Source organism: Grampus griseus (assembly GCF_964374135.1).
Source record: "Grampus griseus genome assembly, chromosome: 13".
NCBI classification, from domain to species: domain Eukaryota; kingdom Metazoa; phylum Chordata; class Mammalia; order Artiodactyla; family Delphinidae; genus Grampus; species Grampus griseus.
The window spans coordinates 31,925,271-31,940,206 of record NC_139007.1 but is presented as its reverse complement, the minus strand read 5'-3'; the positions used below and the strand labels follow the sequence as shown (position 1 = coordinate 31,940,206).

General features: G+C 32.6%; 1 protein-coding gene across 1 annotated transcript in view; it reads left to right on the top strand.

The window, feature by feature from the left end:
* Positions 1-14,936, top strand: part of ASCC3 (activating signal cointegrator 1 complex subunit 3) — a 333,359-nt gene that overhangs the window by 203,764 nt on the left and 114,659 nt on the right. Inside the window, exons 19-25 of the mRNA XM_082669278.1 lie at positions 222-308; positions 1,170-1,346; positions 4,864-5,089; positions 6,668-6,822; positions 9,321-9,419; positions 10,386-10,554; positions 13,662-13,882. Of these exons, the coding sequence (XP_082525404.1) occupies positions 222-308; positions 1,170-1,346; positions 4,864-5,089; positions 6,668-6,822; positions 9,321-9,419; positions 10,386-10,554; positions 13,662-13,882 (1,134 nt within the window). The remainder of the gene's footprint in view (positions 1-221; positions 309-1,169; positions 1,347-4,863; positions 5,090-6,667; positions 6,823-9,320; positions 9,420-10,385; positions 10,555-13,661; positions 13,883-14,936) is intronic.

Below are 14,936 nucleotides of genomic sequence, written 5' to 3'. Positions count from 1 at the left end.
TCTTCTCTAGCTAATTTTGTTTGGGGAATGTTTTTTAGTCTTTGATAAATTTGACGATGTTTAAAATGATGATTTTGGAACAGTATGCTACAGACATTATAACTCTGCATATTCTAGGGTTCAGATGTTCTCTTAGAATGTGTGATTTATAGTCACATTTTTAATTTAAAATATTTTACTGGACCTTCTATTTTAATCAAATATAACACTTACTTTGGTAGACCTTCAATGAATTCTTTGATGCTCACAAAACAGAAAGTGATATTTTTGCTATAGTCTCCAAAGCTGAAGAATTTGATCAAATCAAGGTAAGATTACTTGAAGCTTAAATCAAATGCATATAACACATATGTGTTGATTCATTTATAAAAGTTCATAATTAATTGTTATTCCTGATACAATATAAGCTGTATGACACTTCACATTTTGAGTACCAGCAATGTTCTTCCATTTATCAACAATGTCCACTATCCTAGATTTTGATAGTATGTCATACCTGACCTCATTCTTTGCTCTCTACTACAAATCAAACATAATTTAAATAGGTTTTGCAGTAATGAAACTAGCAGAGAATATAGTGTGTAGATTTTGGTTTATTTGCAATATAAGGTTCGCTGAAGAAAATATAAAGGACATGCATGATTCAAACTTAGATATGAATATTTCTGTACCCATATTATAATTTAATCTTATTAACAGTGAAAACTTTAATACTTTGAATCATAGTACTTCACAGCTTTAAGCTATGAATGCCTTATACCATATAAAAATATATGACTGTAATGGATGCGTTTGAAGATAATTCAAGTTTGCCCTAATCCATTTGGGCAGAGGTTTTACTCTGGTCAAATAAAAAATGAAATCTCATCAGTTGAAGGATGGTGAGGTCAGAAGACTTAATTTTTGTGACATATCAAATTTGTATATGTCAATGGCAATTTTAATATTGGTGATGAATAGTAAAATGTAGTCTTATCAGCATCAAGATAGTTTTTCATTGTATTTTATTAGCTACCTCTGAAAAGATTGCTATTATTTTAGTATACAAAAGGAAACTTGAGTTATCACAGATGGAAACTTTTAGAAAACATGCAATGTGGTTTAATTTCAATATAAAAAATTTAAATAAATCAGCCCAAATAATCCTATAAAAACATTGATTCTTCCAGGTCAGAGAAGAGGAAATAGAGGAGTTAGATGCCTTATTAAACAACTTCTGTGAACTCTCAGCTCCTGGAGGTGTAGAGAACAGTTATGGGAAAATAAACATCCTACTACAAACTTATATCAGCCGAGGGGAGATGGACAGTTTCTCCCTTATATCAGATTCTGCATACGTTGCACAGGTAAGAATATTACTCCCTTCCTGTTTTCCTTGGTTACTTTTAGAGATTCAAGGAATTAATTCATGCTATACTATGAATGTATTGCATTGTGACATGCTGTCAAATTACCATTTTATCTTAGAACTGTTTAATTTGTACATTTTTTATGCCATCTATGCTGTTAGATCAGGAACAGGGGTGGGATTTGGTGGTTGGTTTGGCTTTTTTTGATGTTGCTATTATTTACATTTTAGAGTTTAAAAATATCAATATCTGATTTTTTTCTGTTTTAAATGATAAAGTTCACGTCTTTTACTTAGGAAGGGCAATAGTACAAGAATATTTCAAGTGAAAAGAAAAGATTGTGGAACCTTTGTAGCATTCCCCAGATGTTAGAAATATAAACAATTGTTTTTAACCATTAAACAAGGCTTAATAAATATACCCCATACCATATATTAAGTATGATATATCTTTTATAAAAAAGGTAATCTTTCTTTCCTACTGTCGATACTTACAAATTGAGTACTGAAGGAAAATTAATCCGTAAATTACAGCTCATTAAATGTTTAAGTTTTTTAAATTACTGTAGTATAAAATGTTATAATATTTATGTTTTTAATATTCAAGCCTTTATATGATATAAAGTAGATTTTGTTTTCAGTATTTACCTTTCAAATGAGAGGTTTCCCTTCTAGGTATACTTTTTTAAAAGATATTTTTTATTTATCAAGAATACTTTTTAAATTATTTTTATTGAGTAATACCTCCTCTAGGTTAAGGAGAAATAAAAGGTTAATCTTATTTTAAATATAGAAAATATTCCACTGTGTATTTTATGTTTGTAATTTTGCTCAAAGACTTAATATAGAAAGAGTATGTTTGTGTTAAATGAATTTTTTTTTTTTTTTTTTTTGCTGTACGCGGGCCTCTCACTGCTGTGGCCTCTCCCGCTGCGGAGCACAGGCTCCAGACACGCAGGCTCAGCGGCCATGGCTCACGGGCCCAGCCGCTGCGCGGCATGTGGGATCCTCCCAGACCGGGGCACGAACCCGTGTCCCCTGCATCTGTAGGTGGACTCCCAGCCACCGCGCCACCAGGGAAGCCCCTAAATGAATTATTATTAACAGCTATGAATACCCCAGAGTGCTTTGAAATAACTGTAAACATGAAATATTTGCAAACATAAACCAAGATATATTGGTAAACAGTTTGAATGAATGCAGTAATTTAATCAAAGTAACCAAGAAACCAGGTAATGATTTCATATATTATATAAAGTAAATGTGGATGTGGTGAAAGCATATTTTTTTTTATTTTTCATTTTGGAACACATATGTTTGTGCCATAGAAAAATACATATATTCTCAAAAACCTAAAGCCTCTATAAGGAACCATTGTTTTTAAAGTCTTTTGTTTTATGTTTTTCTGAAAAATAATATAATATTGTCATTTTATTTTATCTAATGATTTTATATTGCAATAGTTAATGATTTAACTAAAAGGTAAAGCTTTACTGTGTTCTGGATGAACAAACTGGCCACATTTCTGCTTGATTCAAGATTATGAAGATATCATCAGAGACTGATTTACGGATTGCTTTACAATATAAAACTTACAGTTTCTTCATGATTGGTACCCAGAAAGTCAGTCTCAAAAGATTGAGGATATATCTATAAGAATCCCTTTTTAAAAAAAAAAAAAAAAAAAGCTATTATGGGTTTATCATTCTTGAATATGTTAGGTAAATTATTGTTGATTTTTTGGGGGGGGGGTTGGTTTTGTTTTGTTTTTGTGTGTGTTTTTTTTTTTTAGTTTTAGGCATCAGTAGTTCCACAAGCACTCTCTCAGCTCTGTAAATTGGTACTTCCTTGTATATTTCTGAAACTTTATTCTCTCAGCCCTTAAGATAAATCCTTAGCTCAGATATTCTATGATTTTATAAAGGGGCCTATATTTATCTTCTACATGTTAGAGATTTTGATCATTATTCCCATGCAATTTATATCATTTCAGATTAAAATGTCCTGTTGGTATCTTCTCACATGGGATTTCTCTTTCCATTTCTTTTAGCTTTTAGGGAACAACTATAGGTTCTGAAATATAAAAACATACTTTCAAACAGTTGAGAAAATTAGCCTGGCAATTTTTTTAGAAGAGCAACTGAGCATGCTGTAGAAAGATCTATTTGATAGCTATAAAAATCAAAATACTCATTTTACGTATCATTTTCTAGGCCTAATAAGAGATATCCTGTCAATTTTTAACAGGTGTTACAGCTATCCCCATACATCAAATACCATTTGTTCTTAAATTTCTAATACTGAAACAAAGTAGTCGAATTTATCTAAAGATGAATAACACTTTTTATGTAAAATATAAAACCAAAGTCCTTAATTCCTATGATCATTTTTCACCTCATAATTCAAGCCGGATCATCTGTTTGCTATTTAAAATCTTACTATTTTCCATCTCTTTTTATGATTTTGATCAGATTTAACATTCTTCATTTTCAAATACAGATGTAATGACATATTTTTATTTTTTATTTATCAAGAATACTTTTTAAATTATTTTTATTGAGTAATGCCTCCTCTAGGTTAAGGAGAAATAAAAGGTTAATCTTATTTTAAACATAGAAAGTAGATATTGTAAGATGTCTCTAAACTCATGATTTTAAAAATAATCTTCCATAAAACAGTCTGCAAAGTTAATGATAGAGGGAAGGAAGAAAAACAAACTACAGAGATGTGAAAAAAGGCTTCAATCATTGTAACTTTCTATATGTCTACTAATGAAGTTATCCTCAGATCACTGAATTTAGAATTTTGGAGTTAAGTTTGGCATTGTTTAGTTCTGACTTTCAATAGATACTCTGACACCAACTCTCCTGGTCAAATTATTAACCTCACCAAACTTTAGTATCTTCATCTATAAAATCATAATAACAAGACCAGTCAAATGCAGTTGTCATAAAAATTAAATGAGATAATATATGCAAAGCGGTCAGCGTACTGCTTGGTTTATACAGGAGCCATTAATATGGGTTAGTTGCACTCATCAGTATTTCTTTGTTGCTCTTCTCTCACTAATTGTTCTCTCTGACTGGATCCCAAAGTCTTCCTTATTTCTCTAAATAGCTTTATAAATTTAATCATTCCACTATATACCCAAGGGCATCCTTGGCTGTCTCTTAGATTCTAAAATGGCCTCAGCACCTTCCCAAATACTTTGTATTTTTTTTTTTTTTGTCTCTTCCTACTCCATTCCTGTTCAGGGAGTGTGAGGTGGAGCTTCCTAAGGACTGGGAAATAAAGCTACTCTTGGAGAGTTAAACAGGATAACATCCACATATAAAGGATATGATTATTCTTGTGTAGAAGTAATAAAGATAATTAGGGTTATATGAGGATAGATGTTGCCCACAATTAAAGGATGCAGCTAGACATACTTTTGAAACTGAGTCAGAATAATAAATTTATTGACAAATTTAAAATTACATTGGACCTAACCACCAATCCCCCTTTTCATTCTGCAGAACGCAGCTAGAATTGTCCGTGCTCTTTTTGAAATTGCTCTGAGGAAACGTTGGCCTGCCATGACCTATAGGCTCCTGAATCTTAGTAAAGTCATCGACAAGAGGCTCTGGGGTTGGGCTAGCCCTTTGAGACAATTTTCAGTCTTACCACCACACATTCTAACAAGATTAGAAGAAAAAAATCTTACTGTGGATAAGCTGAAAGACATGAGGAAAGATGAAATAGGTAAGAAGGAAGCAAAAATGTTTTAATGTACTGTTTCATGCAGTTAAAATATTTCACTTGATGTAAAAAAAAAAAAAGTATTGTGAATTTCCACATTACTAAAGATGAACTTTTACCATTTTTATGAAATTTCTTTTACATTGATCTAAACTCAGGCAAAAGTCTCTCTAAATTTTATTAAGTTACTCAATAGAATTAGAAGTTAAAATGGAGTTTAGATTGTCACACCCTTGAGTATTTTACAGATAGAATCTTAGCTACAAATGATGAGAATTAGTCAGTGAGGCTTATTCTCAATTTATTTCTTTTGTTCATTTCATTTCATCGTCTTTTGTTATGTATATCAGCAGTATTACAGCAAAAAAGTATGTCAACATTAAACCCTACATTTCTTCAGTTTCTAAATGAGCTTCATCATTACACATGTATAGATCTTTAAACATAGTTGGTATCGGTGTGTAAATAGTATTTGGTCTTCTATGTTTTTCACATAATATTGAAAAATTATCCCTACATACATTGCCATGTACCTTAACATTCTGTTGGACAAACATTGATTAGGTAATATTTCAGATTCTGAATAGAATAGACATTACATATGAAGGGAGTCAGGCTGAGGAGAAATACAGGGACCTGGTGAAAGGTTCGTAGATGTGTAGAGAGACTGAGATACTTATTTCCCTTGTATAATAAGAAGAATACTTCTCAGATGGAATGGAAAAGGGGAGGTATCAATAAAAATAGAGAGAAATTGAGAATACAAACTAGGAAGTTGAGATTACTCACCTTGGGTAACATAAATATTTTATTAAAATAAGGAAAATCACTTTAGATTTTCAAACTTTGGTGAACATAAAACATTTTGATTTACTTGTAAATATGCTTTAAAAAATTATATTATGAAGCACCAAGACATACAAGAAATATTGATACTATAAGATAGAATCTATTTCCACTTAGTCGCTTGGCCTGGAGTAGGAAAATGTTTAAAGTTAGTCACATCTGTTTGTGACCCTCACCCCCACCCTGGTGCCTCCATTTGTATCTGTATTTCAGAATCTGATCATTTATGAAAATATGTATAAGTGGTTAATTTTGTGCTGGACTGGCCATATTTTATATTTTTATCTTTGTTTTCTGGAAATGGTATGGATAAGTTAGTTATGTTTGATTAGTAAAGCATTTTCCATCATGGTTATAGAGTTCTGAAATAGGCCTTGAATAAATTAATGACTGTTTTCACAAAATACTGAATATTTCTATAATGAGTCTTAAACTGGCTAGGAGAAAAGTGGAACTGTTTATAGTAGTTTAAACACTATCAAGTCTCAGTAATTTTAAGAACCCTATTAATAGCTGAAAAAACCTTGATACTGGTTTACAGAGCTATGAATTGCTAATTCAAGTTAACTATTACAAAATATTCAAACATGCCAGGTCAAGAATGTCAGCTATTCTACATAGCAAATCATAAAACAAGCAATAAAAGCACCTTCTCTGAAATCCCATTTACAAGTCAGATTATATTGCTTTTTTTCTGTCTGGACACATTTCTTCTAAGTGACATTTTCCCTGCAGGTCACATTCTGCATCATGTGAATATTGGGCTCAAGGTCAAACAGTGTGTTCATCAGATTCCTTCTGTTACAATGGAAGCGTCCATTCAGCCCATCACACGGACTGTCCTCCGAGTGACGCTCAGCGTCTGTCCTGATTTCACTTGGAATGATCAGGTAGAAATGGAAAACACCTAAATCTGCATTAAGGAAAAATGTCTGTACTGCAGGCTCAACTACACCTCCTTACGTCTGTCCTCAAGGCATATAGAAAAACCTTTAAAAAGAACATATATCGAAGAATCATTTAAAACATTGTATCAGTAGTATTATTTACTCTCATCCTCCAGATAAGCATGTGGTATAATATATTAATAATATGTCAACCAGTGAGACCCCTTCAGAACATTTTAGGAAACCTAAATTTTCACATTGTATAATGGTTTAGTGGATTCAGCTCCGTAGGGACTTTGCTTAATTCTATCTTCTTTCATTTTTCTCTATGTGATCTTCATTTTTTCCAGCTCTTCTTACTCTGTCATTTTAACCTACTCAAAATTCAAGATTTTTCATGCTAAAAGGGCCCTTTCAAAATCCTGAGGTTTCTCGAACTATCATTCTCTTCTTTACCATTAGACTTGTAGAAAGAGTAATCTGCATTTTCCTCCTGGTCACCTGTTTCCTGCTGAGACTACTTCTTCAGTGATCACCAAAGACTGACTGATTGCCATAATAAATGACTTTTCCTTAGTTATTATTTTCTTTACTTCTCTGAACATTCAGTCCTATACATTGTCCTTGAAAATGTCCTTCTTTGGCTCCCATCACTTTTCTGTTTCTGTTTTTACCCCTACTTCTGTTCTTTCTTCCAGACCTTAGCTGTTACTATATACTCTGGATCCTCTTCTTATTCAGTCAGTAATTCTTAAGGTCTGTCTTTGCACCAGTTACTGAGCAAAGAGTACAGTAGAAAAGAGATTGTACATACAGGCAAGTACGTGTCAGTCCTTTCCTTCAAGAAGCCAGTGGGGGAAGACAAGTAAATCAGTAAATGTAGTATAGCAATGCTTACTTTACATGGTAATTGTAAGGTTCTAGTTAAGTGTAAGTAAATATCTTCTGCATTACCTGACATTGGTACATCTTTAAAGTGAATGCATTTTATTCTGTGATGTTACACAACCATAGTCCTAACCCAAATCTACCATTGATCTTAAAGTGTCCTTAAAGTGTCCTAACCATTTATTCCTTCAGTTTCCTCATCTGTAAACATGTATAATAGTAATAATTATCTTTCTCGTAGAATTTCTGTGAGGACAAGATGATATAAAATTTTATTTAATATCTTTATAAATATAGAATTTTACATAAAGTATAAAATTACAAGTAGCCATAAACTCATTTCAAGTTTTTATATTTTCAAATGCATAAAAGTTTTATGTTTTTTCATCCTGTTTTCTTGTATCAAGATCCATAATAGGAATTCCCTGGTGGTCCAGTGGTTAGGGCTCCGCGCTTCCACTGTTGGGTGCCCAGGTTTAACCCCTGGTCGGGGAACTAAGACCCCACGAGCCACCCAGTGTGGCCAAAAATAAAATAAAATAAAAAGGATTCATAATAAGTCTCCCACAATTTGGTTTAATTCATTGTTAGAATGGAGTACTTAATTGTTCATAGTTGCTTCTATCAGTTAGAATGCTGTTGGCTGCAAGAATAGCAAATATGACTTGTCTCAAACTGACTTAAGCAGAAGAAGATATATCATCTTACATAATATGATAGGTCCACAGGTAGAATAGGCCCTGAAGATGATTGAGTCTTCTGTTTAATGATACTCTTCCGGACCCAGAATCTTTCCATCTTTTTGCTCTGCTGATATTGTTGGCTACTTCCCAAATGTTTTCATGCTTCCTTGTTCACATTTAACAGAGAGAGGGAAAAATACCCCACCTGCAGCAGCCCAGAGCATGGGCCAGAACACCTTTTCTTCAGCCTAACTGGGCCGGTATTGGGCACATGCCTACCCCTCACCACAACCTGTTGTAAGGCGGATACCATAAGCTGATTAGTGTATGCTAACCAAAATTACCCTGGGAGGTGGGGTTACCTTCTGAATTACATGAGAGAGGTGTGAGTACTAAACAAGACTAGGCTTTATTAGGAATAAAAAAAGAAAGAGCAATGAGTGTACAAAATACAGTATATCTATCCAATGGAATATTATTTGTTAATAAGAAGGAATGAAGGACTGATGCATGCTATGACATGAACAAAAACATTATGGTAAGTGAAAGAAGCCAGTCTCAAAATCATTTCATATATATGATTCCATTTATATGAAGTGTTCCAAAAAGGCAAATCTATAGAGAAAGAAAGTAGATTGTGGTTGTCCAGGGTTGGAGGTTGGGAGGATGGGGGATAGATAGGTAGGGTACAAGGTTTCTTTGGGGGATGATAAAAATGTCCTAAAATTAGATTACGAAGATGGTCACAAAACTTTGTAAATGTATTAAAACTATTGAACTGTATACTTTAAATGAGTAAACTTTGTTATGTAAATTACATATCAATAAATCTGTTAAAAAGAGGGAGAGGAATGGGTGCTGGGAATACAAACAACAGTATCCCTTACTCGAATTACAGTATATAGTATTAGGATACTATTTTTCTTCCAGGTCCATGGGACAGTAGGAGAACCCTGGTGGATTTGGGTAGAAGATCCTACAAATGATCATATTTATCATTCAGAGAATTTCCTAGTTCTAAAAAAACAGGTAAATATGTATATATGGCTCTCTCCTTATTATGTTGCTGTCATTAGGAAGAAAATGTAAACTAAATACTTTCTATTTTTACTCATTTCTCTATAATTTCATAGTGCAATTAAAGCTTTATGTATTATTTTTTATGTTTCTGTTTGATTTTAAAAGAAAATAGTAATTAAATGTTACAGTATTCATATATTCAAAGTGATTTTCATTTGAGAAATTTAATTATAATCTTTCTAATGATTTAAGGCATGTCTTCCAGAGGGGTGGGTGAGATAAATAATATTTTAAAAAATTAAATAAAAATTAATAACTTTAGGTGTTACATAAGCACAGTACTAAAGAATATTGAATCACATTGTATAAAAGATATTGTTTTTTAAATTCTCTATAAATTTTAAGAGAAAGACTCAATTTGATGAAAGCTGTCTTTAACTGTGATGCTTCATTCCTAATTTCTCTTTTTATCAAAGAGAAGGCAAGCTAGCTTTAGGCTTGAGTGGACACCCATAGAATTTTATAGCCATATTTTATTTTCATTGCATTTGTGTTCATGATTATCTTCTATTTATGTCAAGTGTTCTGTTATTCCACTTATGGTAGTCAAAGAATTTAAAGAAAACTATTGAGTAAATAATTTGGTAAAAATTAATGAAGTAAAGTACTTGAATGAATGAATTTTGGAAAATTCTGATAATGAGTCAAGTTGATAACCTGTTAATACATGATGATATGCATATGTAAATAATATAAACTGAGTGTATGTTTTTCCTTCTGTAATATCACGTATCCTCAGAAGGGAACCACCTACAAGTTTCTGAAGTATCTGAATATCTCAGCTATTTAGAAATCTAAGATTTTTTTTTATCTTTAGTACATACTGCTATAGATACGATTGTTTTTACAAGAGACTGATAAAGCCTTTATGCTACTAGAATAGCCATATTCATTTTAGACTTTATTTCACATTAGGTCATTAGTAAAGAAGCTCAACTGCTGGTGTTTACAATCCCTATTTTTGAGCCTTTGCCTTCTCAATATTACATCCGAGCAGTGTCTGATCGATGGTTAGGAGCTGAGGCTGTATGTATTATTAACTTTCAACATCTGATTCTACCAGAGAGACATCCTCCCCATACAGGTAACGTATGGAATAGTAACTTGAATCATTGATTTTTCCAAAATTGTTGTTTTAGCTCATGTTGAAAAGTGTCTATGCTTTAAAGTTGCCTGAATCTGAATAAAAATACAACCTATTTGTCAATACAGTTTGAAAAGAGACTTTTCAAAATCAGATCAAATGGCAGGCCTTAATTTTTTTTTTATTTGAGATCCAAAAACATTAAGACTAGTTCAATTTTTATAATCTAACAAGCATGAGACTCACTGTTTCTGTATTACTATGCCTTGATCTCTATTTTTACATTATAATTTCTCTACATCTCCTTCCTTTTTCATTGCAAGTGTTGTCATTTTATCTGTGCTCTCTGTGAAACTTTTGAGATATCCTTTTTTCCTTGCATTTATTACTGTTAAACTTACTTTTAGTATGTTAATTTAATTAAAGTGAATTGTAGGGTTTTTTCCTCCATATAGAGTGCTTCTACACCAAAAAGTGCTAATACTAAGGAGTCAGGTTATGGTATTACTACAGAATGGATTCATGTATACTTCGAGTCAGTTTGTGTCTTACAAACAACGTATACTCTTTATATTGGTTCTTTTCTTCCACACTAACATTATAAAAGGGTATGCGGTGATCTGCAGTATCATGTAACAGTGTTTTTCATTGTTTTCAGTGTTTGATAGTTGACAAAAATCCATTTAAAATTTTTATAACATGATTGAGTGCCTTTCTATTTTGACTTGTTAAAGAAGCAAATTTTCATGAATAAATATTTATAATGATACTTTTAAGTGGCCTATAAAATATTCTATTTCAGAAATATCTTGAGGCTAATCTATTAACTAATTAGTATATCAAGTTTATTTCTTCTCATTGAGAATTCATAATGGATGAGTAAAGATTTCGAGAGACCCTTAATTTATAGCAAAATGAAAGTCAATTTCTCTTTTCCATATAAGTCTTCCGAAGACAAACTCTTTGTTTTTTCAAAATAAAAATAGTAGTTTTTACTGCTTTCAGTGAGCACATTATTTGACAGTCTTTTGGGAAAGTAAAGTAGGCATTAATGTGACTTTAATCTTTGTCATTTTTGTACTTTGTTCATTATCTTAGCATATCTTAAAGAGAGATACTTTAAAATACAGCTTAATACCACTTTGATGTCTTGACAGAGCAAAACTAAAAAATTGTCAACCTAGAAAAATAATGTGATTGCAGTATCTACTAATCTACTCATTGAAGAGGACCTTTCTGGTTTTCTTTTATCAAATATGCTTTGTGATATCTGGAATCTCAAAATAAAATACATAAAAATGTTTGGTGCTTTCATTTAAAACGTATGCTACCAACATCACTACTGGGTCTCTCTGGCTGCAGTACCTGATTTTAACATGTGTTAACATTATATTTTAATGCTCATTTAATCACTTCTTTGTTGAGTGGCCAAGCATGTCACCTTATTTATATAATTGGCTGATTTTCTGACTACATTTTTAAAAGAACTAAATGTACCACCATGACATACCAATTGATATTAAAAATGCATGATGTGGGACTTCCCTGGTGGCACAGTGGTTGAAAATCCGCCTGCCAATGCAGGGGACACGGGTTCGAGCCTTGGTCCAGGAAGATCCCACATGCCGCGTAGCAACTAAGCCCATGCACCACAACTACTGAGGCTGCACTCTAGAGCCTGCGAACCACAACTACTGAGCCCGCGTGCCACAACTACTGAAGCCTGCGTGCCTAGAGCCTGTGCTCCGCAACAAGGGAAGCCACTGCAGTGAGAAGACCGCGCACCGCAATGAAGAGTAGCCCCTGCTCGCTGCAACTAGAGAAAGCCCACGCACAGCAATGAAAACCCAACGCAGCCATAAATTAATTAATTAATTAATTTTTTAAAAAAATGCATGATATAACCTCAATGATGGCTAGTTCTGTTTGGCTCCAAGTATACATATAGGCATCTCACTGAGCTCAAATCAGTCAGGAAAGTATCTTCATCTTTCACAGAAGTAAAGCATCGTAATTTAGCATTGTCAATAAATGCCAAAATATTTATTTTTTTAGTCTTTATTAAGAATATGTCTATGCTTTGATTAGCATTGCAAGTTAAGACTTCCTCCCTTCTTGGTTTTCAGTGCTACAAAAAATATAGGATATTGTAATCTGGTATGAGAAACATACAGTTCTCAATTACCTGTGTAATAGAGTAGAGCAATGGAGCAATAATAATATTTTTTAAATTAGCTTTTTTACTTTTAAATACCTTTTCTGAGGAGAGAATTCTGCATACTTTCCCATCTGAAACTGTACAATGAAGATCTAACTCAAGATACAAACCACCATGTCCCCTTACTGATTTTTTTTCCCTTCTTACTCAAACTTCAAATGAGTAGAGTCATCTTCCAGGAAGTAATCCTGAGAGTAGCCAACTGATACCTTTCTGGATTATATGAAAAGGAAATGACTATCAAGTTCAAGGGTATCTAGGTATAAGTTTATTTCTCGAAATCATTTTTTATTTTCTAATCTCCTAGACCTCTAGTCTACATAATGATTTACAATTAAATCTAGTTTCTTTCAGTATTTTCCCAGCACAGTTCTTATTTACCCGGTCAGGCTATGATTTAAAACTCCCACCCAAGTTTCTTCTTGGAATTATTTTAAGTTCATATTAGTTTGCGTTGGCTAGAACAGCAGTTCACGTGACCATTCTGTTTTGTCAATTGTCTAACAGATGAACAGTAACTTGTTATTAGTAACCATTCTACTACTGAAGTTTGCAAATGGTTTTCCTTCTTCTACAGATTGGTATAGATTTAGTTTTCTTGTAAAACATGCATATTTTCATTTACTTGTCATTCATATCACTTTCCTGATTGGAAGAGAAAGATGTATCATTAGCACTGTCTTAGAGGTAGCTACCCCAGAAAAGTTTCCAACATGTCAATATTATAAATGTCATAATGGAAAAACAGATTGATAACTAGTATGTAAGAATTTGTTAATCCTTTTTTCACTCTAAAGAATTGAGGATTATTATAATTTATTTCTAAGAGACAGTATTCAATATTGTGCATATTTTCCAGTTATTGTATGTACCTGTTGAATCTTTTCAGAATTACTGGATCTTCAGCCTTTACCAATCACAGCTTTGGGATGTGAAGCATATGAAGCACTATACAATTTTAGCCACTTTAACCCTGTGCAGACACAAATATTTCATACGCTGTATCACACAGACTGTAATGTCCTACTTGGAGCGCCCACTGGATCAGGAAAGACTGTTGCAGCTGAATTAGCCATTTTCAGAGTCTTCAACAGGTACCCTACTTCAAAGGTCAGTTGGAAACAATCACATGCTTACATTCAATTAGAAAGCATAGTTTATAATCTGTAAAGTAGCCAGTTCTAAACATACTGGCTGGACTCGATGAATAGGTATGTCACTCTTGGTGAATTTTCCAGGGGAGCCCAGATCAGTATTAGAATAACTGGCCACAAGAAAATTTATATTAAACTTCGGAGTCCTTTAGTTAGATTTCTAATGTAAATATCGGTGCTCACATGTTCTTTCCTCATTGTAAGATACCTAATTCATAGCCATATTTTTAAGAAATATAATGATTCATAATCAATCATAATCAAATCCTTTGGCTATGAAGGAAATGCTAATACTTTAACATATACAGCTTGATTACACAAGGAAATACAGAGGCAGCCTTTATTCTCCATTTCTCCAAATGGCCATGATATCATTAATGTAAAATAATGTGGCAAGTCAAGTAAGTGTTGATTTTAAGCTTTCTTGAAATATGACGTACTCTCACTTTAGAAACATTATTTTCCAAGAAAGCTAACATTTCCAAGAAATGTTTTAACTTCCTTTTTCAGTGATTTCCAGTTAGTAGCTGTTCTTCCCTACTTAGCTTTACATTTTCCTACTCCTCAGTTTATTATGTGGCGAGTGATTCATTAGGAGGCATACTAACACAACAGTAGAGCTCTGTTCTAAGTTTGAAACATTTTATAAAGGAAAGAATTTTTTTTCAGTGAATAATCTGTATGTAAGTTTGGATTATTAAAGATCGGGAGGGGGGGTTGTTTATTTTTGTTTTTTAAAAGGTAGAACACCTAAAATGTATGACTGGCATTGGTGTCTTCCATAAAATATGCATTAAAATTTAAACAACCAGATTATTTATCTTTAGAATTTCAAAATTAGTAACTTTTTTCATGAAAGAATTATAACTCAGGTAGCTCTTGATCATAAAAACTTCTATTTTCAGTAGAACCTTAATTTTCTCTAGGTAATGTATTATCTCATAGTTTTTTTTAATTTTTCACATTATGTTAAAAGATAATTTCATTATAAACTACCTAAAAATAATACA